The sequence below is a fragment of the Hylobates moloch genome, unplaced genomic scaffold, assembly GCF_009828535.3.
Source record: "Hylobates moloch isolate HMO894 unplaced genomic scaffold, HMol_V3 SCAFFOLD_5, whole genome shotgun sequence".
NCBI classification, from domain to species: Eukaryota; Metazoa; Chordata; class Mammalia; order Primates; family Hylobatidae; genus Hylobates; species Hylobates moloch.
The window spans coordinates 9,865,359-9,892,421 of NW_026652280.1; the positions used below are offsets into that span (position 1 = coordinate 9,865,359).

Consider the following 27,063-nt stretch of genomic DNA (forward strand, 5'->3'; position numbering starts at 1 on the left):
GTGCCTCTGGGTACTTAGCAGAAAGCAAACTGCCTTGGTGATGGATGAAAAACAAGTTCATACGGGGCCTCAGGGAACCTCTACAAATAATTTTTCAAAAGCATTATTAACCAGTACAAAGTTAGAGATAATCAAGCACATTAGGAGACATGGCAACATGTAGTAAGAAACAGCAGAAGGATAAAAATACCAGCTTATCTGCCCAGACTTTGAATATGGGAATTACAAAGCACGAGTTTAAAAATAACTTTAATTATACCATATTTAGATAAATAAATGACAAGCTTGAAAATTTTAGGAAATGGGAAACTGACAAGTTGAAATATTTGAAAAGAACCAAACAGAACTTCAAGAACTTTACTGTGCAGTATGATAATCAGCCACATGTAGCTATTTAAATTTAAACTAATTAAAATTATTCAATTGTACTCACTACATGTGGCTAGTGGCTATCTTATTAAATAGCAAGATATAAATATTTCCATGATTGTAGGAAGTTCTGTTTTACAACAGTAATCTAGAACTTCAGTAGCCAAAATTGAAAACTTAATATACATGTCTGACAGCAAGTTAGGTATAGCAGAGAACTTAGGAATTAGAAGATAAATTAGAAAAATATTATCCAGAATGCAGCAGAGAAAGCTAAAAAGATGAGAAAGGTTTAAAAGAATCAAAGGTAAGTGACACAGCAGATATATCAAGACAGTCTTTGTGTTTAGTGAAGTGTCCTAGGAGAATGGGAGAGGAAATATTTGAAGAAATGATGAGTAAAAACTTTAAGAACTTTTCTAAGACATTAATGTCACCATAACTGACAACTCACTGTAATTACCAGACTGACATCCCTAAACTTATAATTAAACCAATTATATTAAGAAGGTAATATTCAATTATTATATTAAGGTAATTTTCAATTATTATATTAAGGTAATATTCAATTCAAATATTCAAAAATACTTTCTCATTATTTACATTTTACTACCGTATATTCACTTTAGGTTATTTAAATATTTATATGAGAGTTCAGACCTACTTGTTAAACTCAAAATTGTTTTATTGCTTTGTTAAATGCATGTTTCACAATAACATTTGTTTTGTTAAAAAAGTCGATCCACTTGCATTATCAGAGGGGCCCACCACATTAATTCACACACACACACACACACACACACACACACACACACACACACACACACACAATACTTTATTAAAAATGCTTTAAGAGATAGCAGCTGGTTGAAGGAGTTATAAACTTACTTAGATGAGAGGAGTTATATATTCTGAGTGTTTGAGACAACATTTAAAAACATCACTTGATGCTACTCCGATGGAACATAAGGAAATCACCCTCCCATTTAATAAGGGGACATTTGATGTGCCCTAATGAGTAGCACTTGCAGCCGTAACCTCATGTGATAAATTGTGTCTGCAAACTACATACATGGCTTGGTTCTGGGTAGGTTATGATACAGGAAAACCAAAGGGCATCAGATAGTGCAGATGAGGTGTTCAGGGAGTCGGCTGCAGCGTGCCCGAAACATCACTGCACCTGCCTTTCACATTGTCCTGATGCACATTTCCAGTTCACTTTAGGGAGCAGCTTTTTTTGTTTTGTTTTTGTTAAATATTTAAAATCCCTTAAAATAAAAAAATTGAATTATGTAGACAAAATTTTTGTTTATTTTATTCTGGAATCTTTCACACAACGAATATTTATTGAGCTCCTAAAATACACTAGCACTGTGGTTGGTCTAATACCAGTGAGCAGACGCTGCCCTGTAACTAATATCAGTGAGCAGACGCTGCCCTCTAACCAGTACCAGTGAGCAGACACTGCCTTCTAACCAGTACCAGCGAGCAGACACTGCCCTGTAACTAAAACCAGTGAGCAGACGCTGCCCTCTAACCAATACCAGTGAGCAGACACTGCACTGTAACTAATACCAGTGAGCAGACGCTGCCCTCTAACCAATACCAGTGAGCAGACACTGCCCTCTAACCAATACCAGTGAGCAGACACTGCGCTGTAACTAATACCAGTGAGCAGACGCTGCCCTGTAACCAATACCAGTGAGCAGACGCTGCCCTCTAACCAATACCAGTGAGCAGATGCTGCCCTCTAACCAATACCAGTGAGCAGACACTGCGCTGTAACTAATACTAGTGAGCAGACGCTGCCCTGTAACCAATACCAGTGAGCAGACGCCGCCCTCTAACCAATACCAGTGAGCAGACGCTGCCCTGTAACCAATACCAGTGAGCAGACGCTGCCCTCTAACCAATACCAGTGAGCAGACGCTGCCCTCTAACCAATACCAGTGAGCAGATGCTGCCCTGTAACCAATACCAGTGAGCAGATGCTACACTCACAGACCCTGCCCTTGAACCTTTTCCTATTTTAGTACCCTTTATTTCTTTCTCTTGCCTGTTTGCCCTGGTAGAAGTTCCAATACTGTGTTGAATAGGAGTGGTAAGAGATGGCATCATTGTCTTGTGCCAGTTTTCAAAGGGAATGTTTCCAGCTTTTGCCCATTCAATGTGATATTGGCTGTTGGTTTGTCATAAATAGCTCTTATTATTTTGAGATATGTTGCATCAATACCTAGTTTATTGAGAGTTTTTAGCATGAAGGGGTGTTGAATTTTTTTGAAGGTCTTTCTGCATCTGTTGAGATAATCGTGTGGTTTTTTTCGTTGGTTCTGTTTATGTGGTAGATTACATTTATTGATTTGTGTGTGTTGAACCAGCCTTGCATCACAGGGATGAAGCCAACTTGATCTTGGTGAATAAGCTTTTTGACATGCTGCTGGATTCAGTTTGCCAGTATTTTATTGAGGATTTTCGCATCGATGTTCATCAGGGATATTGGCCTGAAATTTTCTTTTTTTGTGTGTGTCTCTGCCAGGTTTTGGTATCAGGATGATGCTGGTCTCATAAAATGAGTTAGAGAGGATTCCCTCTTTTTCTGTTGATTGGAATAGTTTCAGAAGGAATGGTACCAGCTCCTCTTTGTACGCCTGGTAGAATTCAGCTGTGAATCCATCTGGTTCTGGGCTTTTTTTGGTTGGTAGGCTATTAATTATTGCCTTAATTTCAGAACTTGTTATTGATCTATTCAGGGATTCGACTTCTTCCTAGTTTAGTCTTGTGTCCAGGAATTTATCCATTTCTTCTGGATTTTCTAGTTGATTTGCATAGAGGTGTTTATACTATTCTCTGATGGTAGTTTATATTTCTGTGGGATCAGTGGTGATCTCCCCTTTATCATTTTTTATTGCGTCTATTTGATTCTTCTCTCTTTTCTTCTTTATTAGTCTGGCTAGCGATCTATTTTGTTAATCTTTTCAAAAAACCAGCTCCTGGATTCATTGATTTTTTTTGAAGGGTTTTTCATGTCTCTGTCGCCTTCAGTTCTGCTCTGATCTTAGTTATTTCTTGTCTTCTGCAAGCTTTTGAATTTGTTTGCTGTTGCTTCTCTAGTTTTTTTAATTGTGATGTTAGGGTGTTGATTTTAGATCTTTCTCCCTTTCACCTGTGAGCATTTTGTGCTATAGATTTCCCTCTAAACACTGCTTTACTGTGTCCCAGAGATTCTGGTGTATTGTGTCCTTGTTCTCTTTGGTTTCAAAGAACTAATTTATTGTGTTATTTACCCAGTAGTCATTCAGGAGCAGGTTGTTCAGTTTCCATGTAGTCGTGTGGTTTTGAGTTCTAATTTGATTGCACTGTGCTGTGAGAGACTGTTATGATTTCAGTTCTTTGGCATTTGCTGAAGAGTGTTTTACTTCCAAGTATGTGGCCAGTTTTAGAATAAGTGCAATGTGGTGCTGAGAAGAATGTATACTCTGTTGATTTGGGGTGGAGAGTTCTGTAGATGTCTATTAGGTCTGCTTGGCTCAGAGTTGAGTTCAAGTCCTGAATATCCTTGTTAATTTTCTGTCTTGTTGACGTGTCTAACATAACAGTGGGGTGTTGAAGTCTCCTATGATTATTGTGTGTGAGTCTAAGTCTCTTTGTAGGTCTCTAAGAACTTGCTTTATGAATCTGGGTGCTCCTGTATTGGGTGCATATATATTTAGGATAGTTAGTTCTATTTGTTGCATTGATCCCTTTACCATTATGTAATGCCCTTCTTTTTCTTTTTTGATCTTTGTTGGTTTAAAGTCTTTTTTACTAGAGAGTAAGATTGCCACCTCTGCTTTTTTTTTCCCCCCACTTGCCAATTGCTTAGTAAATCTTCCTCCATGCCTTTGTTTTGAGACTATGTGTGTCTTTGCACATGAGATGGGTCTCCTGAATACAGCACACCGATGGGTCTTGACACTTTATCCAATTTGCCAGTCTGTGTCTTTTAATTGGGGCATTTAGCCCATTTATATTTAAGGTTAATATTGTTATGTGTGAATTTGATCCTGTCATTATGATGTTAGCTGGTTATTTTTTACCAGTTAGTTGGTGCAGTTTCTTCATAGTATCAATGTTCTTTACAATTCGATATGTTTTTGCAGTGGGTACCGGTTTTTCCTTTCCATATTTAGTGCTTCCTTCAGGAGCTCTTGTAAGGTAGGGCTGCTGGTGACAAAATCTCTCAGCATTTGCTTTTCTGTAAAGGATTTTATTTATTTTTCACTTATGAAGCTTAGTGTGGCTGCATATGAAATTCTGGGTTGAAAATTGTTTTCTTGGGCCAGGCGCGGTGGCTCACGCCTGTAATCCCAGCCTTTTGGGAGGCCAAGGTGGGCGGATCATGAGATCTGGAGTCTGAGACCAGTCTGGCCCATATGGTGAAACCCTGTCTCTAATAAAAATACAAAAAAAATTAGCCAGGTGTGGTGGTGCCCACCTGTCATCCCAGCTACTCAGGAGGCTGAGATAGAAGAATTGCTTAAACCTGGTAGGCAGAGGTTGCAGTGAGCTGAGATCTCACCACTGCACTCCAGCCTGGGAGACAGCAAGACTCCATCCCCCTCCCCCCTCAAAAAAGAAAAGACACATTATTTAAGAATATTGAATATTGGCCCCCAGTCTCTTTTGGCTTATAGGATTTCTGCAGAGAGATCTGCTGTTAGCCTGATGGGCTTCCCTTGGTGGGTAACCCGACCTTTCTCTCTGGCTGCCCTTAACATTTTTTCCTTCATTTCAACATTGGTGAATCTGATGATTATGTGTCTTGGGGTTGCTCTTCTCGAGGAGTATCTTTGTGGTGGTCTCTGTATTTCCTGAATTTGAATGTTGGCCTGTCTTGCTAGGTTGGGGAAGTTCTCTTGCATAATATCCTGAAGAGTGTTTTCCAACTTGGTTCCATTTTTCCCCATAACTCTCCGGTACACCATTCAAACATAGGTTTCTTCTTTTCACATAGTCCCATATTTCTTGGAGGCTTTGTTAGTTCCTTTTCTTTTTTTTTTCTCTAATCTTGTCTTCACGCTTTATTTCATTAAGTTGATCTTCAGTCTCTGACATCCTTTCTTCTGCTTGATCGATTTCACTATTGATACTTGTGTATGCTTCACGAAGTTCTCATGCTGTGTTTTTCAGCTCCATCAGGTCATTTATATTCTTCTTTAAACTGGTTATTCTAGTTAGCATTTCCTGTAACCTTTTATCAAGGTTCTTAGCTTCCTTGCATTGGATTAGAACATGCTTCTTTAGCTTGGAGGAGTTTGATATTACCCACCTTCTGAAGCCTACTTCTGTCACTTCGTCAAACTCATTCTCTGTCCAGTTTTGTTCCCTTGCTGGTGAGGAGTTGTGATCCTTTGGAAGAGGAGAGTTACTCTGGTTTTGGGAATTTTCATCCTTTTTGCATTGGGTTTTCCTCATTTTCGTGGATTTATCTACCTTTGGTCTTTGATGTTGGTGACCACCAGATGGGGTTTTTGTGTGGACATCCTTTTTGTTGATGTTGGTGCTATTCCTTTCTGTTTGTTAGTTTTCTTCCTAACAGGCCCCTCTGCTGCAGGTCTTTGGGAGTTGGCTGGAGGTCCACTCCTGCCCCTGTTTGCCTGGGTGCAGCAAGCTGCACCCAGGAGCTGTTCCTATTCAGCCATCTTGCCAGCCACCCTAGTCATTTTTAAAAAACATCAACCAGTGTGATATTTGATTATCGTTTTTATATAGTAGCTCATGCTATTGATATGTTTGTATGATAGTCTTTGTAATTTATCATGAAAGCAGATCTGTTTTTCTGCCTGCCAAAATGTTAGCTATAATTAAGTAACTCATTAATGTAACTAACAGCGCAGGCTACAGAATAGCAAAGATTGCTGCCTGCTCCTTCCTCTGGAAGCTTCATCCCAGAGGGCACCCCCCAGATGCCAGCTGGAGCTCTCCTGTATGATGTGTCTGTTGACACCTGTTGGGAGGTGTCTCCCACTCAGGAGGCACGAGCGTCAGGGACCCACTTGAGGAGGCAGTCTGTCCGTTAGCAGAGCTCGAGCACTGTGCTGGGAGGTCCACTGCTCTCTTCAGAGACAGCAGGCAGGAACATTTAAGTCTACTGAAGCTGTGCCCACAGCTGCCCCTTCCCCCAGGTGCTCTGTCCCAGGGAGATGGGAGTTTTATCCATAAGCCCCTGACTGGGGCTGCTGCCTTTCTTTCAGAGATGGCCTGCCCAGAGAGGAGGAATCTAGAGAGGCAGTTTGGGTACAGCGTCTTTGCTGAGCTGTGGTGGGCTCTGCCCTGTTTGAACTTCCCAGTGGCTTCATTTACACTGTGAGGGGAAACCGGCTACTTAAGCCTCATTAATGGTGGACACCCCTCTCCCCACCAAGCTCGAGCGTCCCAAGTCGACTTCAGACTGCTGTGCTGGCAGTGAGAATTTTAAGCCAGTGGATCTTAGCTTGCTGGGCTCCATGGATGTGGGATCTGTTGAGCTAGGCCACTTGGCACCCTGGCTTCAGACCTCTTTCCAGGGGACTGAACAGTTCTGTCTCGCTGGCATTCCAGGCACTACTGAGGTATGAAAAATCTCCTGCAGCTGGCTCGGTGTCTGCCCAAATGGCCGCCCAGCTTTGTGCTTAAAACCCTGGGCCCTGGTGGTGTAGGCATCCAAGGGAATCTCCTGGTCTGTGGGTTGCAGAGACCATGGGAAAAGCATAGTATCTGGGCCGGAATGCACCGTTCCTCAGGGCACAGTTTCTCACAGCTTCCCTTGGTTAAGGGAGGGAGTTCCCCCACCCCTTGTGATTCCTGGGTGAGGCGACACCCCACTCTGCTTTGGCTCGCCCTCCATGGGCTGCACCCATCGTCTAACCAGTCCTAATGAGATGAGCCGGGTACCTCAGTTGGAAATGCAGAAATCACCCGCCTTCTGCATTGATCTTACTGGAAGCTGCAGACCGGAGCTGTTCCTATTCAGCCATCTTGCCAGCCACCCTAGTCATTTTTAAAAAACATCAAACAGTGTGATATTTGATTATCGTTTTTATATAGTAGCTCATGCTATTGATATGTTTGTATGATAGTCTTTATAATTCATCATGAAAGCAGATCTGTTTTTCTGCCTGCCAAAATGTTAGCTATAATTAACTCATTAATGTAACTGATTGTATACTTATTTTTGCACACTTGTCTTTAAATGAATGTGCCTTTTCTTGAATTCCGGCCAAAAAATGAGGCAGCTTCAGTGTCTTTGACCCTTCTATGCCTGACATGAAAACAATGTTTTCAGGTTGTCCTCCCATATACCACATGGCATAAAAGATTGGTTTTGCCATAGTCTAGTGATACCAACTTTATGTATGCATTCTAATGGGAAAAGAGGGGGGTGTCTGACTAGTCCAAGATAAGAATACAATGCAGTGTCTGGGACTGAACCTTTTTAAAATATATGTTCATTTTTAGAAAAAGTCATTACTGTGCTTGCTGCCTGTCTGGAAAGTGAGAATCAAAATGCTCAGAGGATTGGAGCAGCTGCGCTTTGGGCTCTGATTTACAATTATCAGAAGGTCAGTTTTAAAAATCATTGTTACACCTGGGGAGCAAACAACGAGGTATAACCCAGGTATAAACTCTTAGGATACATCCAAAGGTGTCAAGAGTTACAGCAAAAGAAAAAAGACAAAATCAAAGACCTGTGTTCACTTTGCTCATTCATACAATTAGTAAACCATCAGTTGAAATCTTTTTATTTAATTATTTCAACAGAATGTCTCAGTTTGGAAGAGAATCTCTGAACTGGCTTTTTCCTCTTTGTTTAAATTAATTTACTGTATTATTGCAATTTTAGTATAGATTGTTTCTTCTAAAAGATGTATCAAGGGAAAACACATCTTAAAACTGAGTAACAAAAGTTTTATCCAGTTGTATAACTCCCGTTTCTCTAGCTCAGTTCTTATAAGACTGCAGCACAAAGCCTGCTCTGAGAAAAGGGCAGGCAATGTGGAGATTTGTGTTGTACTCTTTCTCTGGCCTTTGGACTTCTGCTTTATTGCAGACATCTCATTCCCAAGAGAAATACCCATAAGTATCTAGTGATTAAATAGTAGCCAAGTGACAGTGTTAGAATAGACAGCCATCCTAGAACGGTGTTCTCTCAGCTGACTATCTCTGCCTGGGCTGGTTTTCTCCCTGCTGGCCAGAGTCACATACACAAGGACAGAGGCTGTTGCTGTCATTCTCACCTGGGTATCCCCAGAGCTTAGCACAGGATTTGGCACTTTGTAGTCACTCCATAAATATTTCTTGGCCAACTGCTAATATTTGGTATATGTGATCAGAAATCTGAGGTTCAAGGGAATATGAAAAACTGAAACCAAGGTTGACTAGTTTAAAATAGCAAATTGAGATTAGTGGAGAAGGAATAAAAGAGAAGGGAAGAAAGAAAATGGGAATAGAGAAAGAATCAAGTTAGATAAAAGGGATATGGGCAAGACTTCAGAATGTGCAAGGGGATTGACTCAACAGGATGTATTATACTAAGAACTCTCTAGTTACTATATTTCATAATATTCTGTTTAATACTGTAGTTAGCAATGGGCAGAATTAGTGTTTTGCTATCATGATCCATAACACATGGCAAGAAACCTAATTAATGGATTGTTCTATATTATCTCTAGGCAAAAACAGCTTTGAAAAGTCCATCAGTAAAAAGGAGAGTGGATGAAGCATACTCCTTAGCAAAGAAAAGTAAGTTGCAATAAGAAAGAGATTATAGTTAAACTTGGAAGCTATTAAGTGAATTCTCTGATTAATGAGATATTTGGACAGGCCACAGCAAAATGGCATTGTAAAATGTGCCAATATTCAGTATGTGATTTAATTATATCATTTTAAAAAATAATAAAATAGATAGATGAAAGTTTAAGATGTGATCGTTTCTAAAAATGCATCTATGATCTTTGTCTTATTTTTGTACTAAATTTTATTTGCCAACAGTGACCACTGTGCTGAAGTATGTTCTTAGTGATAAGAACTGGCCCAATTGGAATTAACTGTGAGCAGAAAACTTGGATCTAACATCAGGGAGCTGGAGGACAGTCTTCCAAGAATTGATCCTATTACCCCTATATCCATGTTTCCCTGTGATGTGGTCATAATACTAGAGACGGTTTTCTTTTCAAAGCACGTTATTCATTTTTAGTGACACCAAATTTCAGTGAGCGTTATTCTCTGAACATTTTTTATGCTAAAACACTGAACTGTGTCTTTCCTGTACTGTAATATATCTGTTGGTTATTTGTGTTTTTATAGTCTAATTTTTTTTTTTTTTAAGCAGGGGAGGTTTTAGTTTGTTTTAGCTGTGACCATGAATTTCTGGAGCTAGTGAATAATTGAGTTAAAGTTTATGCTTTAGGAAGGATGGTACATAAAAAAAGAGTAATGGCGTTCGTTTGGAATTATAGTTAATGGTATCCATTATGGGGGGTACTTTTTAAAAAATACTCTGGGTAAGCTGTTAATTTAAAAAATGTATTAATATTTTAACTTGTTTATTTTTTAAAAAATGTAGAATATTCTGGAATGCTGTTACATCAAGAACTTAAATAGAGCTATAAATTATATATAAATCCTGTTCATGTATATTTGTTCATGTGTGTGCCTCTTAAGTATAGTACCAAGTTTCATAAACTAGTATTTCTGTACTCTTATTTTTCTATCTCAGCTTTCCCAAACTCAGAAGCAGACCCTCTAAATGCCTATTATTTGAAATGTCTTGAAAACCTCGTGCAGCTCCTTAACTCTTCCTGAATGCCATGAGATGCTACACCTTGAAGCTGACAGTCATCAACAGGGGAGCTAAAGTTGAAGCCAGTTGTGTGTAGCAGCTGTTACCTGAAGACATGCTACCTCTCTACAAAGTGTTGATCCCCTTCTTTCCCATGAGAAAGAGAACTGGTGATACTCTAACACCGTCCAGTCGTGGCAGCTCTCCAGAAGTAATAGCAGCTGACAACTTTCTGTGCCTTTTCCTTTCTGTTGAAAAGGCATAGAAAGTTCTGGGAACATAAACATTTTTACCCTTTTCTATGCCATTTATTTTGTAAAAATCCTATTTAACAGTTATTTAATAAAACAATATTTTTAGAAACTAAAAATTGACTAATAATTGCTGCTTACAGACTTTTATCAGTCTCATGAATATTAATTTTAGGAGTTGAAAGGAGACATTGTGTCCTGGTTTTTTCTCTTTTTTAAAAAATTTTAACTGATGTAAAATTTGGCTCTGTCAGTACTAATCCTTATTTTCAAAACTTTCTGTTATCCAGAGCATCCACACTGGAAAAGGCCTATGTAGAAGTAAGTGTGCATTATTTGTAAAGGGCTGTGTGGAAGTAAGTGTACATGATTTGTAAGCTTTCTTAGGCAAGTTTTAGTGATGTTATCTTCTTTCTAGATGACTCTTTTTTTTTTTTTTTTTGAGACGGAGTCTCGCTCTTTCACCCAGGCTGGAGTGCAGTGGCGCGATCTCGGCTCACTGCAAGCTCCGCCTCCCGGGTTCACGCCATTCTCCTGCCTCAGCCTCTCCGAGTAGCTGGGACTACAGGCGCCCGCCACCACGCCCGGCTAATTTTTTTGTATTTTTAGTAGAGACGGGGTTTCACCGTGGTCTCGATCTCCTGACCTCGTGATCCGCCCGCCTCGGCCTCCCAAAGTGCTGGGATTACAAGCGTGAGCCACCGCGCCCGGCTTCTAGATGACTCTTAAATCATTACATTTATAATCTTTACCTTTGGCTTCTGCAAGGCTATGTAATAAAGAAGAAAGAAATAGAGTTGGGGCTATATAAGCCTGGGTTCAAATTTAGCTCAGCCCAAAACATGAAGAATAGAGTAAGACTGAAAAATGCAGAAGACGGCCAAGCGTGGTGGCTCACGCTCATAATTTCAGCTCTTTGGGAGACCGAAGTGGGTGGATCACTTGAGGCCAGGAGTTTGAGACCAGCCTGGGCAACATGGCGACATCCCATCTCTCCTAAAAATACAAAAATTAGCCATTCCTGATCTTGAGCATCTATAATCCCAGCTACTCCAGTGGCTGAGGCACGAGAATCTCTTGAACCTGGGAAGCAGGGAGGTTGCAGTGAGCTGAGATCATGCCAGTGCATTCCAGCCTGGGTGACAAAGCAAGACTCTGTCAAAAAAAAAAAAATGCAGGAGGAACAAGCTCTGTACTCTATTACATAATCTTACTTAACTTGTAGTTTTGAATTCAGCATTTAAACCAAAATCAAATACTAATCACTTTCAGCAACTTTCCCAACACTTTTGAAAGTGAGAAAATTGTGTCTAAGAGAAAAGGTGATATATTTATATATATATATATATATAGTTATATATATATGTTTGTATATACATATATGTCATATACATGTATATATATTCATTTAGGATAATGTTTTCAGAAAAACTAAAATCATTTTAAGTGCTGTTAAATTGCTAACAGCAATAAAATAAGCAGCGATGTTATTTAAGCTGGAAGTATGAGGACAAAATTTATGTTAAATACAGAAATAGTAACAGTTAAGTTTGTAATGTCTGAGAATTATTGATTCGAGATCTGAAAAATAAATCTAGGAAGCTCAGAAGTTTCTGAGCCGCCCAAGTTAATGTGGAGTGGAGAAAACTCGCCAATTCTGAGAGCAAGAATCTTGGTAATTATTTTTCCCTTTTCTCCCGGTGTCTTATATTCCTTGGCATTTTTCTGGAATTCTCTAATTGGCCCTCACTGATAAATAAATGAAATGAATTTCTAACTCCCTTCATAACTCCTTTATAACTCCTCCTTCTATGTCCCAGGTACTATTCTCGGAACTTTTATCGTTTAATCTGTCTTTTTCTAAAATACTACTAATGTCTTTGTGTTCCAGGTGAATAAGCGGAGGCGCAGAGCGGTTAAGTAATGTGCTCATTGACTGTGGTTGGTTATCAGTGAAGCGGAGGTTGGAACCCAGGATAACTGTGAATAAATTTGGCTTTTCTTTATAAACCACTTTTCTTTATAAACCATTTATTCTGTCCCTCTACCACCCCCACTGAAATATCTCTTTTTGTGTTTGAATCTTATAGATAAACACCATTTTTCAACAAAAATTTGTCTTCAGGGAAATGATATTATGGTTCATTGACTGACTGATTCACATATCAGAGTAGGCACTACCTCATCTTCTTGGAACCAGGAAGAATTGTTGTAACTGATCATTTTCCCTAGCAGTTCACAGTAGTACCAGAGGGAGATTTGTAGCCTAGTAGTCAGAACCACCCAGAAATTTTACCTGCCAAAGCCCAGGAGGACTGCAGACCTTGGAGAAAGGAGAGGGGCCATGGCTTTAGGGGAACTTGCATTCGCCTCTCTTGGTGTCCAGGAATGTGAAGCTTGGGTGCACGCTTTGGTCCAGATCCTGGGGGACAGTCCTTGCAACTGGGTCTCCTGGGATTGTGTCCCGTCAGCCAGCAGGGAAGACGTTTCAGCAGGAGCCTCGAGGTGACTGGCCCACTGCTGTAGCAGCTGCCCTGCCTCTCCCTTGGGGACCAGCATCAGAATCCTCAGGTGTGTGCATTGAAATGCAGATTCCTGGGCTCAATGAGGCAGACTTGTGTCTAGGAGAATTTTTAGCAAGCTCTCCAGGTTCTGCTCACCACAGTTTGAGAACCACTGATTAATCCCCATGATTACGGAAAACTGCCTAGAACACGAAAATTATTTCATATCACTTAACTGCTGCCTGATGAAATCAGGACTTGAATCTGTGTCTCTTGAATGCGAACCAAGTATTTTTTCTTTCACACATGCCCAAGTTTAAGCAACGATCCAGGAAATAGGTGCAGGGGACTAGTTCATACTTCATGGTGTCCAGTTTCTCCATATCCTAGCATTTTTGGTGGGCTGAGTTAGTGTATGTGCGCTATGGAAGCACAAAAAGGTAGTGCCATGTCACACATGAAGTGCAGACATTGATACTGAGGCTTCTGGACTTAAGACTTGAGCAGTTTGAGGGAGGAGGCAGCCATTAGTTTTGAAAACAGGAAGCTAGTAGGAAAGTAGTGTTAGCAGGCCTGGCTGGACCCTTTTCCACTCTTCCTAAAGACACAGAAATGAATAGCTGAATGTACCTCTTTTTTTGGTGTTATATAAAGAATGGAGAAAAAAAAAAACCACAGAATTTTGCCTATTTAACTCCAGATCACCAATTTTCCTTTGTAGTGTTAAATGGACTCATCATCCATGGGCATTTTGCATCATCAGTCTTTGGGGCTGCACCTTGTGTATTCCCCATTTCTTGAGGTTGCCAGAGCCCCAAGTCTGCTTCTTGACCCGTGATGTTCCTCGGATTTGGCAGAGTGATGGGTAAGAGTAATGACTGGCATCCGCGCTTCTGCATTAAGATCTGCTTGTAGTTATCTCAGTGAATGAGAGAGCATAATAGAGCGGTTAAGAGTAGAGGGCTCTTGAGTCCTGTGGACCAGGAATCAACCCTGGCCTCACCACTGCAATTGTTGGAAACCTGGAACAGGCTCAAGGCTAACTGGGGATGAGGACAGTCCTACCTTGTGCAGTTGGTGAGAGGACTGAGTTCTTAGCCTGGTACATAGTTATCCCTTTGATGTTATCAGTGATTTTTTATTCTTACAAAATTCTCAAAAACATCTGTTTAAGCAAAAACTTTAAATCTTTTGTGTCCTTGCAAACTTTCCTCTCCTCTGGGACGAGATGTGCTGGAAAGTGAATTGGGCTGTGAAAACTGAGGTTCCAGCATCCCAAAAGGATTGTTGGTTCCTGGTGGAGTGCATGTCCACAGTCCTGGGATGACTGATTGCCCAGACATTTGGCAAGACGCCATTGAGAACCCGAGTCTCACAAAGCAGTGCATACAGGCATTATATACACCTGGGGTGGGCACATTTTGTTCTGCTTGTCATGTTGTCTTGATTGAGTGTCAGTTGACAAAATATTGCTCTTTTTCCATCTGACTTGTGTAAATGGAAGATTCAAAAAATTATAACCTTAGTAACCAAAACAAAATCTTAGCTTAAAAAAAAATCCTTCAATTTGGGAGTAGCCATTTTTTTTCTTCCCATTGATCATTGTTATCCAAAGATTAAGGGGTGTGGACGATAAAATGCTATTGTTTTGGTCAATTAGGAAACTTAGTTTTGGGGAACATAGAGTTTATTCTTCCTAACTTAAACTTTCTCATAGGAAATTCATTATACAACTCAAGTCCCGCACCTGGGGCTGTGTGGGACTTCACAGGGCCTCAAGGCTCAGATGTACGAAAGACTATGCCAAGACCCCGGGATTTTGAGATTTGGCAGCAACACAGAAGGAGCTCAGTGTGATCTCACTTTAAATGTTTCCAGCAACGTTCATTTTTGCATTTTGTTTGCTCCTTCCACGTTGGATGAATCTGCTTCAGAAAAAAATAAATCTTTAGACCCATGTTCTACAAAATACCCATATGGTAACATTTAATAAATTTCTTTTTAACTAATTTTGTATGAAAGCTAAAAAAAAAAAAAAAGTGTTTTAGTACAGACTCCAAGGTAATGTTCTTTGACACATTTCTACTTTTCAGTGGCATCCTTACCTCACTTTGGCCTCTGCCAATGCTTGTGCCTTTGGAGTATCTGCACCCATTTGGGTTCTTCTGGGCAGCGATACTTGGTAGTCTGGTAGCAGATTGCTTGCAGTTCCTTGTAAATTCTGAAAACATTATTTCTTCAAACAGTTTATTGGAACATTCTTTGGCTTACCATGGAAGTAGACAGATTATAAAACGGGAACTTACTGTTTTTAATTGTTTTCTGGTCATATTCATGAAGATTGAATTGCAGAGAATCAGTTTATGGGTGTGATACATGGTTTAAAGTTATATTCTGTATCTGCTAGGAATAGGAACAGTTTCATTGAGGAGAAACTCCAAAATAATCATGGCTTCAGTAAGAGAGGAATTTCTTTTTCTTTTTACTGTTTTTGTTGTTGTTGTTGTTTGCGTCCCAGGAAACGCACACGTGGGCAGTCTGTAGCTAACGGTGTCCTCAGGGGCTCAACTGCCTGCTTTTCTGCTCTGTCTTTGCACGTTTCCTTTAGGAAGTTACCTCATGGACATCAGGAAGGAGAAAGGCTGGAAAAGGACTTCCTCAGCTATGTTTCCCTTTAAGGAGCCTTCCCAAAAGACAGGTCCAATAACTAGAGCTCACATCTCAGACAGAACAGCACATGGTCACTCAAAGCTTCAAGAGAGGCCAAGAATTGTAGTCCCTTATTTGGGCACATCACCAGATCCAGTAGCACAGGCCACTGCTAATAGAGAAGGGGAGGTGGTGTTTGGTTCAGCAACCACCAGTGTCCATCAATGTTCTTGATTTGAGAGAAAACTGATGTAATCAGGGGTTAAAAAAAAAAAAAGTATTATCTTCCCAAGTAAATAAGATTTAGATGCTTATTGAACTTGTTCAGTCTGCATTTAGACTTTGTGATTAGTTCTAGCTGCATTCAGAGCTAAAAATATTAGTGTCAGAGAAAGAAGTCAGATGCCTTTCCAGTGTAAAGCCAGATGCCCTCTGTGGAGTTTATGCCTATGAAATGCAGCCATCAGCTGTCAGGATCCACCTTCTCCTCAGGGAGAAATGAGGCTGGGAAATAGAATGGTTGATGTGAACAGATTGCCAGCATTTTCACAGACAGTAATTTAAAACTGGCTAATTGAAAAATAAAATTAATTGCAACATTTTAAATATGTACCTTTAACATTTTATTTTATGTATGTAAATATATATTACATATATGTATCTAAATATATATTACATACATATATATGTGTCTAAGTGTATGTATTTTATATATGTAAATATATATTCATTCCACAAACTTTTCATTAAGGGCTGAGGCCTTTTTAGAGTATAGTTCCCTTATTGGTGTTAATACTGTTTTTTTAAATCATAAATCACACCTAATGCATTTGGACAATTTCCAGTTTCAGTTTCTGAAAGTGGAGCAAATACTAAGGCACATATTAAAGCAACCCAAACTAACCTCTTCTACATCTTTGTCTTTCCTCTAAGAATTCTTCCAGATTTCTACCATTTTTTACTTTATTTTGTAGTTGACTTGCCACACCAGATTCAATAGCAATTTTTAAGTGACTTCTTGTTACCAATTCTTTGCAAAACACTCAACTTAGTTCTTACCGTAACAATTATTTTTCTGATCACTTCTGTCATTAATATTTCACCAAATTCTATAATTCCAATAACAAGTCTAAGTGATGTAAATGGTTTGGGAACAAGCACAGCCAAATCTCTGTAAGCATGAAACTCACCTGAGGGAAGCCAGAGAGAGTGGCACTAATGCCCACCCCCTTTGGCCCTCCCCTGCTCATGCGCTCTGGCATCAGCCAGGATGTTTTATTGGGAGAATGGAGAGAATTCTTCAATCTGAGCAAATCTGTTCTGTGGTGGCCAAGTAAGAGAGGCTATGCCTTTCTATGACCTTTTGAGGTTTCTTCAAACTTTGAACTGCCTTTTGTTGGTTTTCGTAGTTACTCCTTTGCCTGGCTCCCTATTATTAGAAGAAAGATTCCCCGAGGATATGTGTACTTGCCTGGACGTTACTCTCAACTCACCCTTTACCCTAATGCCCTCTTCAGATTCTCTGGCTTGCTCATCCTATGCCTGTTCTTCTCCTACCTCTTTAATTCTTCAACTTTCCTCCCCCAGAGTGTGCCTCCACCCACTTTCACATTTACATTTTTCTGCCTGTTGTAAAAGGCCAAAATGTCACCTCTCCCATGAAGCTGTGTCAGATTCCCCACCTGGTAAGAAATGGTTTACTCTGAGTTTCCACAACTCTCCCATGAAGCTGTGTCAGATTCCCCACCTGGGAAGAAACGGTTTACTCTGAGTTTCCACAACTCTTTTAGATTTTAATTTTGTTGTTGTTTTAAATCTTTATGTCCCTTAGCCCTTTTACCCCTCATATTATGTTGATTCTCATACATCGTTCCCATTATCTCCATAAAGACATGACCTTTGATTGAGCTTGTAACTCCCCACCTCTCATGACGCCTTGCACAAAGCCGGTGCTCAATATATATCGAATGAATGAGTATGACTTTATTAGGCGAAGCTACAGAATTTCACAGTGTAAGTTAGGTTCAAAATTTATTGACTTTTTCAAAATTTGCAGAACCGTGTTTCTTTTATGGAATAGATTTCTGTCTACTGAAAAAAGAAGTACAGCTTAAAACACTTAAAATTCTTAAACTATCTTTTAGTTCAATGAAGAGGGAGAAAAAAACAATATTTTTGCTAGGATTTGAAAACTGGCACCCACATGAAACAGATGCCAATCTAAACTTTAAGGATCCTTTTTTGTTTCTTTTTTTTTTTTTCTTTTTTAACTAGGAATCTTACTTGTACATTCTTTTAGGGAATAGAGTGTAGGCATCAGCTTTTTGAAAACAACAGTAAATTCTGAAAAATGTGTAAGCTGCAACTCTAGCAGTGTGGGAAAACAGAAGCAGGCAATTTGCATTACCCATGCTGTGTGAAAGGTACAAATCAACAGATCACCTGTCAGCTTCCTTCCAGGCCCTGCTTCTTAGTGTGCAGCAGCAGGCACTGTAAGAACCTAACTTTGACTAAAATAAACATGACAGTATTTGCTTTGCACAGAAAGAGAGGAGGGGGCAGCAGTAAAAGCTGAAAGGGAATATAGTAACTTAATGAAAACTGGTGGAAATGCATATTCTCTTGGTACCATCACAATAGGGAATAACATCTCTCATCGTTATCACTTTAAATCTTTCTTAGCAGCAGCTGCTATGTGGAAGAATGAGGATACTGCATCTCTCATTTGGTGATTCTGAGTTTTGACCCAAATTAAGAAGCTCTGAATACAAAGTATGATTCACAATTGGTAGATCCAACAAGTATAGCATGAGCTAGGTATGATTTAAAGCCTTGAAATGGTTAGGGAAATGGGGCTAGTGCTGACCAAGACGCTGGCCTATCAGGACTGCTGATCCCTCTCCCAAAATTTCCTTTAGGATGGAGAGAGAATTTTAAGAAACCAGCTGAGTCATGGGGAAGCTGTTGGAACTGCTGTGTTGGGGGTGGGGGATATATCTTTGTTCAGGGGCTGCAGACAGCCCAGCAAGACCATGAGAGGGAAGACAGGTGTAAGGGGGGTAGGCAGTAGTGGGAGCTCTTCTTACTTCTCTTATCCATTGCCTTGGGGAAAACAGTGCCTGCCCCTGGCAGTTTAGATTTCTGGTCCAAGTGTGCTCATGAGCAAACTCTGGGCAGCAACACAGCCCCTGTGCTTGTGAGGAGCCGGGAAAAAGGGTGGGTCTCCCTGATCTCCATTAGGCTCTTCTGTTCTCTGCCACTTCAGACCCCCACAGACATAGGCACTACAGTCTCAAAACATTTCTTCCTAATGCTTCTCATTGGGGGAGCAAAGAGTGAGGACCTGACAGAGAAGAAGGTGCTTTGGGAGTGGGGAGTGACGGATTGAAGCCTAGAACTAGTTATCCATTATAGGCTTATGCACCCCTTGATCTGTCTTGGACTTATACAAACTAAGGGCTGGCCTTCCACGGTACCTGCCTGATACTCCAGAGGAAAATGAACTTATCGGGCAAAATAACAGGACATTTGAGGAAAACAACATGCTGAAAATAGGTTTTCAAAAAGAAGCAGAAACATTAAAACAGATGAAACAAAAATTTAAAATTAGTCAGTCATTGAAAGAGATGAAGAAATTAAAAATATGAACCCCAAACAAGAAAACATAAAAAGAGCAGAAAATATGTGCAACAAATATAAAAGTTGAAAGACTACAATAGGTAGAACTAAGAATAGATACAGTTGAGTTATGAATTAATGAATTAGAAAGCAAGAATGAGGAAATCTCTGAGAATTAGATGTATACTAAATAGAAATGATACTATAATAGTCCCAAGCCCCAGATTTGGGAAACAACCCAAATGCCTATCAATAAAAGAATGGATAAATAAATTGCAATATATTTAAGCAATGAAATACTGTTCAACAATGAAAAATAAAATACTGAGAAATACAACATTATGTGTAAACATCAGAAACTGATGAAAAGAAGCTTGACATTAAAAAAAGTTTACACCTACTTCATTTATATGAGGTTCAATAACAGACAAAATTAATCTCTGGTGACAGAAGTCATAATAACGGTAACTTAGAGGTGGAGTATTGACCCAAAGGTACAAAGCAACTGTATGTCTTCTATACCTTGATTTATAATGTTCTGTGCCTTGATTCAGGTTATGGTAACACAGGTGTATGCATATGTAAAATGTCTTTAAAATTGTGCATGTTATATGTATGGTACTGAAAGAAAATTAACTAGATGATAGCAACATGATGGACATTGGTAAGGGAAGAACAAAGGATGTAAGAAAATGCTACCTTGTTATTGAGGTGGGTTTTTTTTTTTAAGAAAAGATTAAAAAAATGGACAAATTAAAAGAAATATGACAGAAACATAAAAGCACATCAGTAAAAGTAAATGGACTAAACTTATAAATGAAAGATAAACTTGATTTTATGAGTTTAGTCCATTTACTAAACTTACTTGAAAGATTGAGTTTTAAAATCTAAATATATATTATTTACAAGGGTGAAATAAAAGTGAAAAAAAAAACAAATAAAATTGGAAGTTACTGTCAACTGATACTAACACGAATAAAATTGATTTCAAGATTTTTTTGAGATGGAGATGAGAAAGATCACTATAATGATAAATGATTAAATTCACCAAGAAGATGTAACAATTTTAAACGTGTGCATCTCATAAAATAACCTCAAGGTATGTGAAGCAAAAAGTGGTAATTTGATAAACCTGCCATCACAGGGACTAGATTTCTGCACATGCTCATAGGTTAAGCAGGTAAAAACTCAAAAAGGATATAGAAAATCTAAATAATACAATTGTTAACCTTGATCTAATGGGTATATACAGAGTTCTGCAACCAAAATTTAAGGAAAACACATTTTTACTTGTTTCATTTGAAGAATTTACAATTATCAAGTATTAGGCAACAGAGTCTCAATACATTTCAAGGAATAGGTCAATATAGGTGAAGAAGTCTTACCAGTATGTGATTAAGTTAACAATAAGATAGTATCTTCACATATTTGGAAATTAAAAGACACACTTCTAAATAACCCAAAAGTTAAAGCAGAAACCACAATGGAAATTTACTGCATGATAATGAAAACACCACACTTAAAGACCTGTGGGATGCAGTAAAAGTGAAAATTTTCTCCCTTTTTAAAATCTTCGTGGGAAATTTTTAGCTTTAAATCTATATAAAAGAAGAAAGTCTCAAAATTAATGAGCTACATTATGTCTATTTTAAGAAGTTTGAAAAATAATGAAAGACTAAACCTAAATTAAGTTTGAGAGAGAACGAAAAAACAAGAGCTGAAGTCAATGAAATAGAACCAAAGACATAATGTAGGAAATCAACAAAGCAAACAAAAAAAAACCCAGTTATTTGGAAAAAAGAGCAGTAATTAGACAAATTTCTGCCAAAAATGATCAACTAAAAAGGCAAAAAGATACAAATAATACAATGAAGGTAAATGTGGACATACAGATAGAGATTAAAGAGATACTGCTAGGGTATTATCAACAATTCTGTACTAGAATATTTGCAAGCATAAATGAAATGGACGAGTTCTTGGGAAAATATAATTTGCTACATATGACCTCAAAAGTAATACACTTCAGTAGTCCTATAGCTATTAAAGAAATCAACGTCGTGATTATAATCTTCCTATTAAAAACAAGACATTGTTTTTTTGATATGGTTAGGCTTTGTGTGAATAGAGAGGGAGACTTAGATTTTGTTTTCCAAAGATAGCCAGGACAGTATTTCCTATCCCACTTACTTTTCTTAAAAAGTGACTTTGATACTTCCCCACTCTAGAGGTGGGGTCTGTAATTCTATGGCAAAGGTGATATGATATAACTTCCAAGGTTAGATGATAAAAGATGATGCAGCTTCCTACTGCTTCCCTTGGAACCAAGCCACCGTGTTGTGAGAAAGCCATGCAGCCACATGAGGCCATGAGTTCTGCATGACAGTCATGGCTGAGTTTCAACCCCAGACATGAGTGAATGAGCCTTCAGGTGACTCCAGCTCCCAGTCATTGAGTCACCCCAGCCTTTGTCTTCCCACTGAGGTCCCAGATGTCATGGTAAATGGAGAACCATTGCTGCTGGGCTTTTGCTCAATCATGGCCCACAAAATCATTGAGCATCATAAAATGATTGCTCTTTTACATCATTAAATAGTTATTCCCAAATTGGTTGATAGATTTAACACAATTCTAGTCAAAAGTTCAATGGGATATTACTGTAGAGTTTTATGCAATTATTCTGAACATTGTATGAAAGAGTAAATATCTGAGAATAGCCAAGACATTTTAGAAGAGGAATTTTGAAGAGCAGTAGTTTTAGAGCTTAATATTAAATTATGGTAATTAAAACAGTCTGATATTGGGGCAGGGATAAGCAAAACACATATATGGAAATTTAATATATGACAAATGGTATGCAATCAGTGGAGAAAGGAAAGACTACTTGATCAATAGGGTGAGAAAAAATATTAGTCATATGAGAAAAGATGAAATTGGGTTCCTTCTGTACAACATATGCAAAAATCAATTCAAACGATTAAGGACATATATGTCAAAAACAAAATATTAACACTCTTAGTAGAAAACGTATTTTAGACCATGGGCTAGGAAAGACTTTTTTCAAATAGATTTTAAAAAATGCATTGACTATAATAGACAAGATTGACAAATTTCAATATATAAAAATTAGGAACATTGTTAATTGGAAAACACCCATGAGGAAATTTAAAAAGCTTAAGTTATAAACTGGATGAAAATATCTGCAATATATGTTACTGACAATGAGTTAATATCAACAACATATAAAGAACTTCTACAAATCAATAAGTGAAACATAACCCAATGGAAAAAATAGGAATCATGAGCAGGCATTTTCAAGAAAGGAAACTCATCGACCAATAAGCATATAAAAAGGTCTTCGATGTAATTTTCATTTAGGAAAATAAGAATTAAGAATTAAGACCACAGTGGCCGGGCGCGGTGGCTCACGCTTGTAATCCCAGCACTTTGGGAGGCCGAGGCGGGCGGATCACGAGGTCAGGAGATCAAGACCATGGTGAAACCCCGTCTCTAGTAAAAATACAAAAAATTAGCCGGGCGTGGTGGCGGGCGCCTGTAGTCCCAGCTACTCGGAGAGGCTGAGGCAGGAGAATGGCGTGAACCCGGGCGGCGGAGCTTGCAGTGAGCCGAGACTGCGCCACTGCACTCCAGCCTGGGCGACAGAGCAGGACTCCGTCTCAAAAAAAAAAAAAAAAAAAAAGACCACAGTGAGTTACCTTTACGCTCAAATGACGACAAAAAGTTAAAAGTCTGATGGTAATAGATGTTGGAGAGCATATAAATTCATGGGAGTTTTTATACATTCCTGGTGGAAATGGAAGTAGTTGCAACCACTTTGCAAAACAATTTGACATTACTTTCTAGAGTTCAACATTAACATACACTACGATGTAGCAGTTTTAGTCCTTGGTATGCATCCCCAAAATATTCAAGAGAATATGAGCATCAAGAGTCATGTAAAAAAGTGTTAATAGCAGTATTCTTTACAGTAATGACCACCTGGGAACATCCCAAAAGCCCATCAATCGGATAGTTAATGAATAAGCAGTTTACGTGATTCAGTTTACTCAATGGAACATTATGCAGCAGTCAAAATGAATGAACAATAACAATATCCAACAGTATGAATGGATTGTAGTAGTAGAATCTTTTATTGTGGTAAAAAAATCATATAAGACCTTCCCTTTTAAATAATTAATTGTGCAGTGTGGTATTGTTAACTATAAGCATAATGTTCTACAGCAGATCACTAGAATTTTATACCCGTTCAATAGCAACTCCCCACTTCTCCCTCCCCCCAGACCCTAGCATCCAGCATTCTGCTTTTTGTTTCTATGTATTTAACTACTGTAGATACCTCATAAAAGTGTAATCATTCAGTATTTGTCCTTCTGTAACTGGTTTATTTAACTTAGCATGATATCCTCAAGGTTCATTCATGTTGTTATATACAGTAGAATTTCCTTCCTTTTTGAACCCAAATAATACTCCATTATGGTCACCCAGCCTGGAGTGCAGTAGTGTGATCTCAGCTCACTGCAACCTCTGCCTCCTGGGCTCAAGCAATCCTCCCACCTCAGCCTCCCAAGTATCTGTTCCACCGTGCCTGGCTAACTTTTGTATTTTTTTGTGGAGACAGAGCTGCTTCCTGTTGCTCAGGCTGGTCTCAAACTCCTAAACTCAAGCAATCTGCCTGCCTCTGCCTCCCAAAGTGCTGGGATTACAGGCATTAGCCACCACATCTGGTCCACATTTTCTTTATCCATTCATTTGTAGATGGACATTTAGATTGTTTCCACATCTTAGGTATTTTAAATAATGTTGCACTGAACATAAGAGTGCAAATATCTTAGAGATCTTAATTTCAATTATTCTGGATAAACACCAGAAGTAGGATTGCTGGATCATATGATAATTCTATTTTAGTATTTTTCTGAGAAATCTCTGTACTGTTTTCTATAGTAGCTGCATCATTATATATTCCTTCTAACAGGACACAAGTGTTTCAGTTTTTCCACTCTTTTGCCAGCACTATTTTTTTATAATGGTCATCCTAATGGAATGGTAATATTGTTTTGATTAGCATTTTCCTGTTGATTAATGCTGCTTGATCACCTGTTTCTGTTGGCCATTTGTATGTCTTCTTTGAAGAAATGTCTATTCCAGTTTTTTGTCCATTTTTTAATTGGGTTTTTTGGTTCTTTCCTATTGCATTGTAAGAATTCCTTCTATATTTTGGATATTAACTCCTTAACAGATATATGGTTTGCAAATATTTTCTCCCATTCTGTAGGTTACCTTTTCACTGTTAGTTGTTTTTCCTTGCCATTCAGAAGCTTATCAGCTTGATGTATTTCCACTTATTATTATTATTAGTTCTTTGCTTTTGTTGCTTTGCTTTTGTGGTCATATCTGAGAAATCATTACCTAGACCAATGTCATGGAATTTTTCTCTTTTGATTTTTTTCTGGAAGCATTACATTTTCATATCTTACCTTTAAGTATTTATTCCAATTTCATTCTTTTACATATGGATATCCAGTTTTTCAGCACCATTTGTTGAAGGGACTAACTTTTCCCCATTGTGTATTCTTGGCACCATTTTGAATATTGGTTGACCAGATATGTATGGGTTTATTTCTGGTCTCTTTATTCTGCTCCACTGATGTATATGTCTGTTTTTATGGATTCTGTAGCATTATAATACATCTATTTTGAAACCAATAAGTTTGGCGCCTCTAGCTTCGTACTTCTTTACCAAGGTTGCTTTGAATATTCAGGACCTTTGTGGGTTCCATATGAATTTTAGGATTTTTTTTTCTGTAAAAAAAAAAAATGCCATTGGAATATTGAGGGGGATAGCATTGAATTTGTAGATTGCTTTGGATAATATGGAAATTTTCACTAATTAAGCCTTCCACTTCATGAACACAGTATATTTTCCCATTTATTTCTATCTTCTTTAGTATCTTTCATTAATGTTTTGTAGTTTTAGTGTATAAATATTTTACCTCCTTGGTTAAGTTTATTTCTAAGTGTTTTATTATTTTTGATGCTGTTGTAAATGGGGTTGTTTCCTTGATTTCTTCTTTAGATGGTTTATTGCTAGTGTATAGAAACACTACTAATTTTCATGTGTCTGTTTTGTATCCTGCAACTGTATTAAATTCATTTATTAGTTCTAACTTTTTTGTGTGTGTGGCGTCTTTAGGATTCTCTACATATAAGATTATGTAGTCTGCAGAGACAATTTTACTTCTTCCTTTCTAATTTGAGTGCCTTTTATTTCTTTTTCATGCCTAATTTCTCTAGTCAGGACTTCAAGTACTATGTTGCATAGAAGTACTGAGAGTGGGCATTCTTCTTGTTCCTCATCTTAGAAAAAAAAGCTTTCAGACCAGGCACGGTGGCTCATGCCTGTAATCCCAGCACTTTGGGAGGCTGAAGCGGGTGGATCACCTGAGGTCAGAAGTTTGAGACCAGCCTGGCCAACATGGCGAAACCTCATCTCTACTAAAAATACAAAAATTAGCCAGGCATGGTGGCACATACCTGTAATCCCAGCTACTCAGGAGGCTGAGGCAGAAGAACTGCTTGAACCTGGGAGGTGGGGGTTGCAGTGAGCCAAGATCATGCCATTGCACTCCAGCCTAGGCAACAGAGTGAAACTCCGTCTCAAACAATAAAGAAAAACAAAGCTTTCAGTTTTTCACTGTTGAGTATGATGTTAGCTGTAGGTTTGTGATGCATGACCTTTATTATGTAGAGGTAAGTTCCCTCTATGCCTAGGTTGTTGAGGTTGTTTTTATCAGAAATAGTGTTGAATTTATCCAATCCTTTTTCTATGTCTATTGAGATATTTGTGTGATTTTCATTATTCATTCTATTAATCACATTAATTGATTTACCTGCATTAAACCATCCTTACATCCCAAGGGTAAATCCCACTTGGTTGTGGTGTATTGTCCTTTTATTATGCTGTTGAACTTGGTTTGCAAGTTTTTTTTCTTTTTTTTTTTTTTTTCTGAGGATTTTTGCATCTATGCTCATCAGGGATATTGAACTATAGTTTTCTTTTCTTGCATATCTTTGTCTGGCTTTGGTATCAGGGTAATGCTGGCCCTAGAAAATAGGTTTGAAAATGTTTCCTCTTCCTTGACTTTGTTTTCTGGAAGCATTTATGAAAGATTGAAATTAATTCTTTAAATGTTTGGTAGAATTCACCGATGAAGTCTTCTGGTCCTGAGCTTTCTCTGTTTGGAGGTTTTTGGTTGCTAGTTCAATTTCCCTATTGGCTATAGATATGTTCATTCTCTATTCCTTCATGACTCTGATTATAATGTGTCTCTGTGTAGACTTCTTTGGGTCATCCTATTTGGAGACATTTGAACTCCTTGAATCTGGCTGTTTATTTCCTTCTTCAGATTTCGGAAGTTTTCAGTCATTATTTCTTTAAGTAAGCTTTCTGCCATTTTTCTCTCTCTCCTTATGAGGTGCCATTGCAATGCAATGTACCATGTATATTATAGTATGTACCATTGGTCCCCTTAAGTTTTTACTTTTTTTATTCTTTTTTGTTTTGCTCCTCTAACTGAATAATTTCAAATGACCCATTTTCAAGTGTGCTGACTCTTTTCCTCTGCTTCATCAAGTCTGCTGTTGAAGGCCTCTGGTGATTTTTTTGGTTCATTTATTGTATTCTTCAGCTCCAAAATTTTAGGATTTTTTTTCTTTAATTCTCTATCTCATTGAAATACTTATTTTGTTCATGCACCATTTTTCTAAGCTACTTGAATATATATATATGATGATAATTATGAATTCCTTGTCAGGTAATCATATTAATTGATTTACCTGTGTTAAACTATCCATGCAT

General features: G+C 38.4%; 1 protein-coding gene across 5 annotated transcripts in view; it reads left to right on the top strand.

Moving 5' to 3' along the window:
* The window catches only part of RTTN (rotatin), a 217,094-nt gene extending 206,556 nt beyond the window's left edge, over window positions 1-10,538 (top strand). For all 5 annotated transcript variants that reach the window (XM_032152076.2, XM_058438269.1, XM_058438270.1 and 2 more), the window contains 3 exons: window positions 7,846-7,949; window positions 9,060-9,129; window positions 10,106-10,538. In XM_032152076.2, the coding sequence (XP_032007967.1) occupies window positions 7,846-7,949; window positions 9,060-9,129; window positions 10,106-10,191 (260 nt within the window). In that variant the 3' untranslated portion in view covers window positions 10,192-10,538. The remainder of the gene's footprint in view (window positions 1-7,845; window positions 7,950-9,059; window positions 9,130-10,105) is intronic.
* Window positions 10,539-27,063: the final 16,525 nt, after the last annotated feature.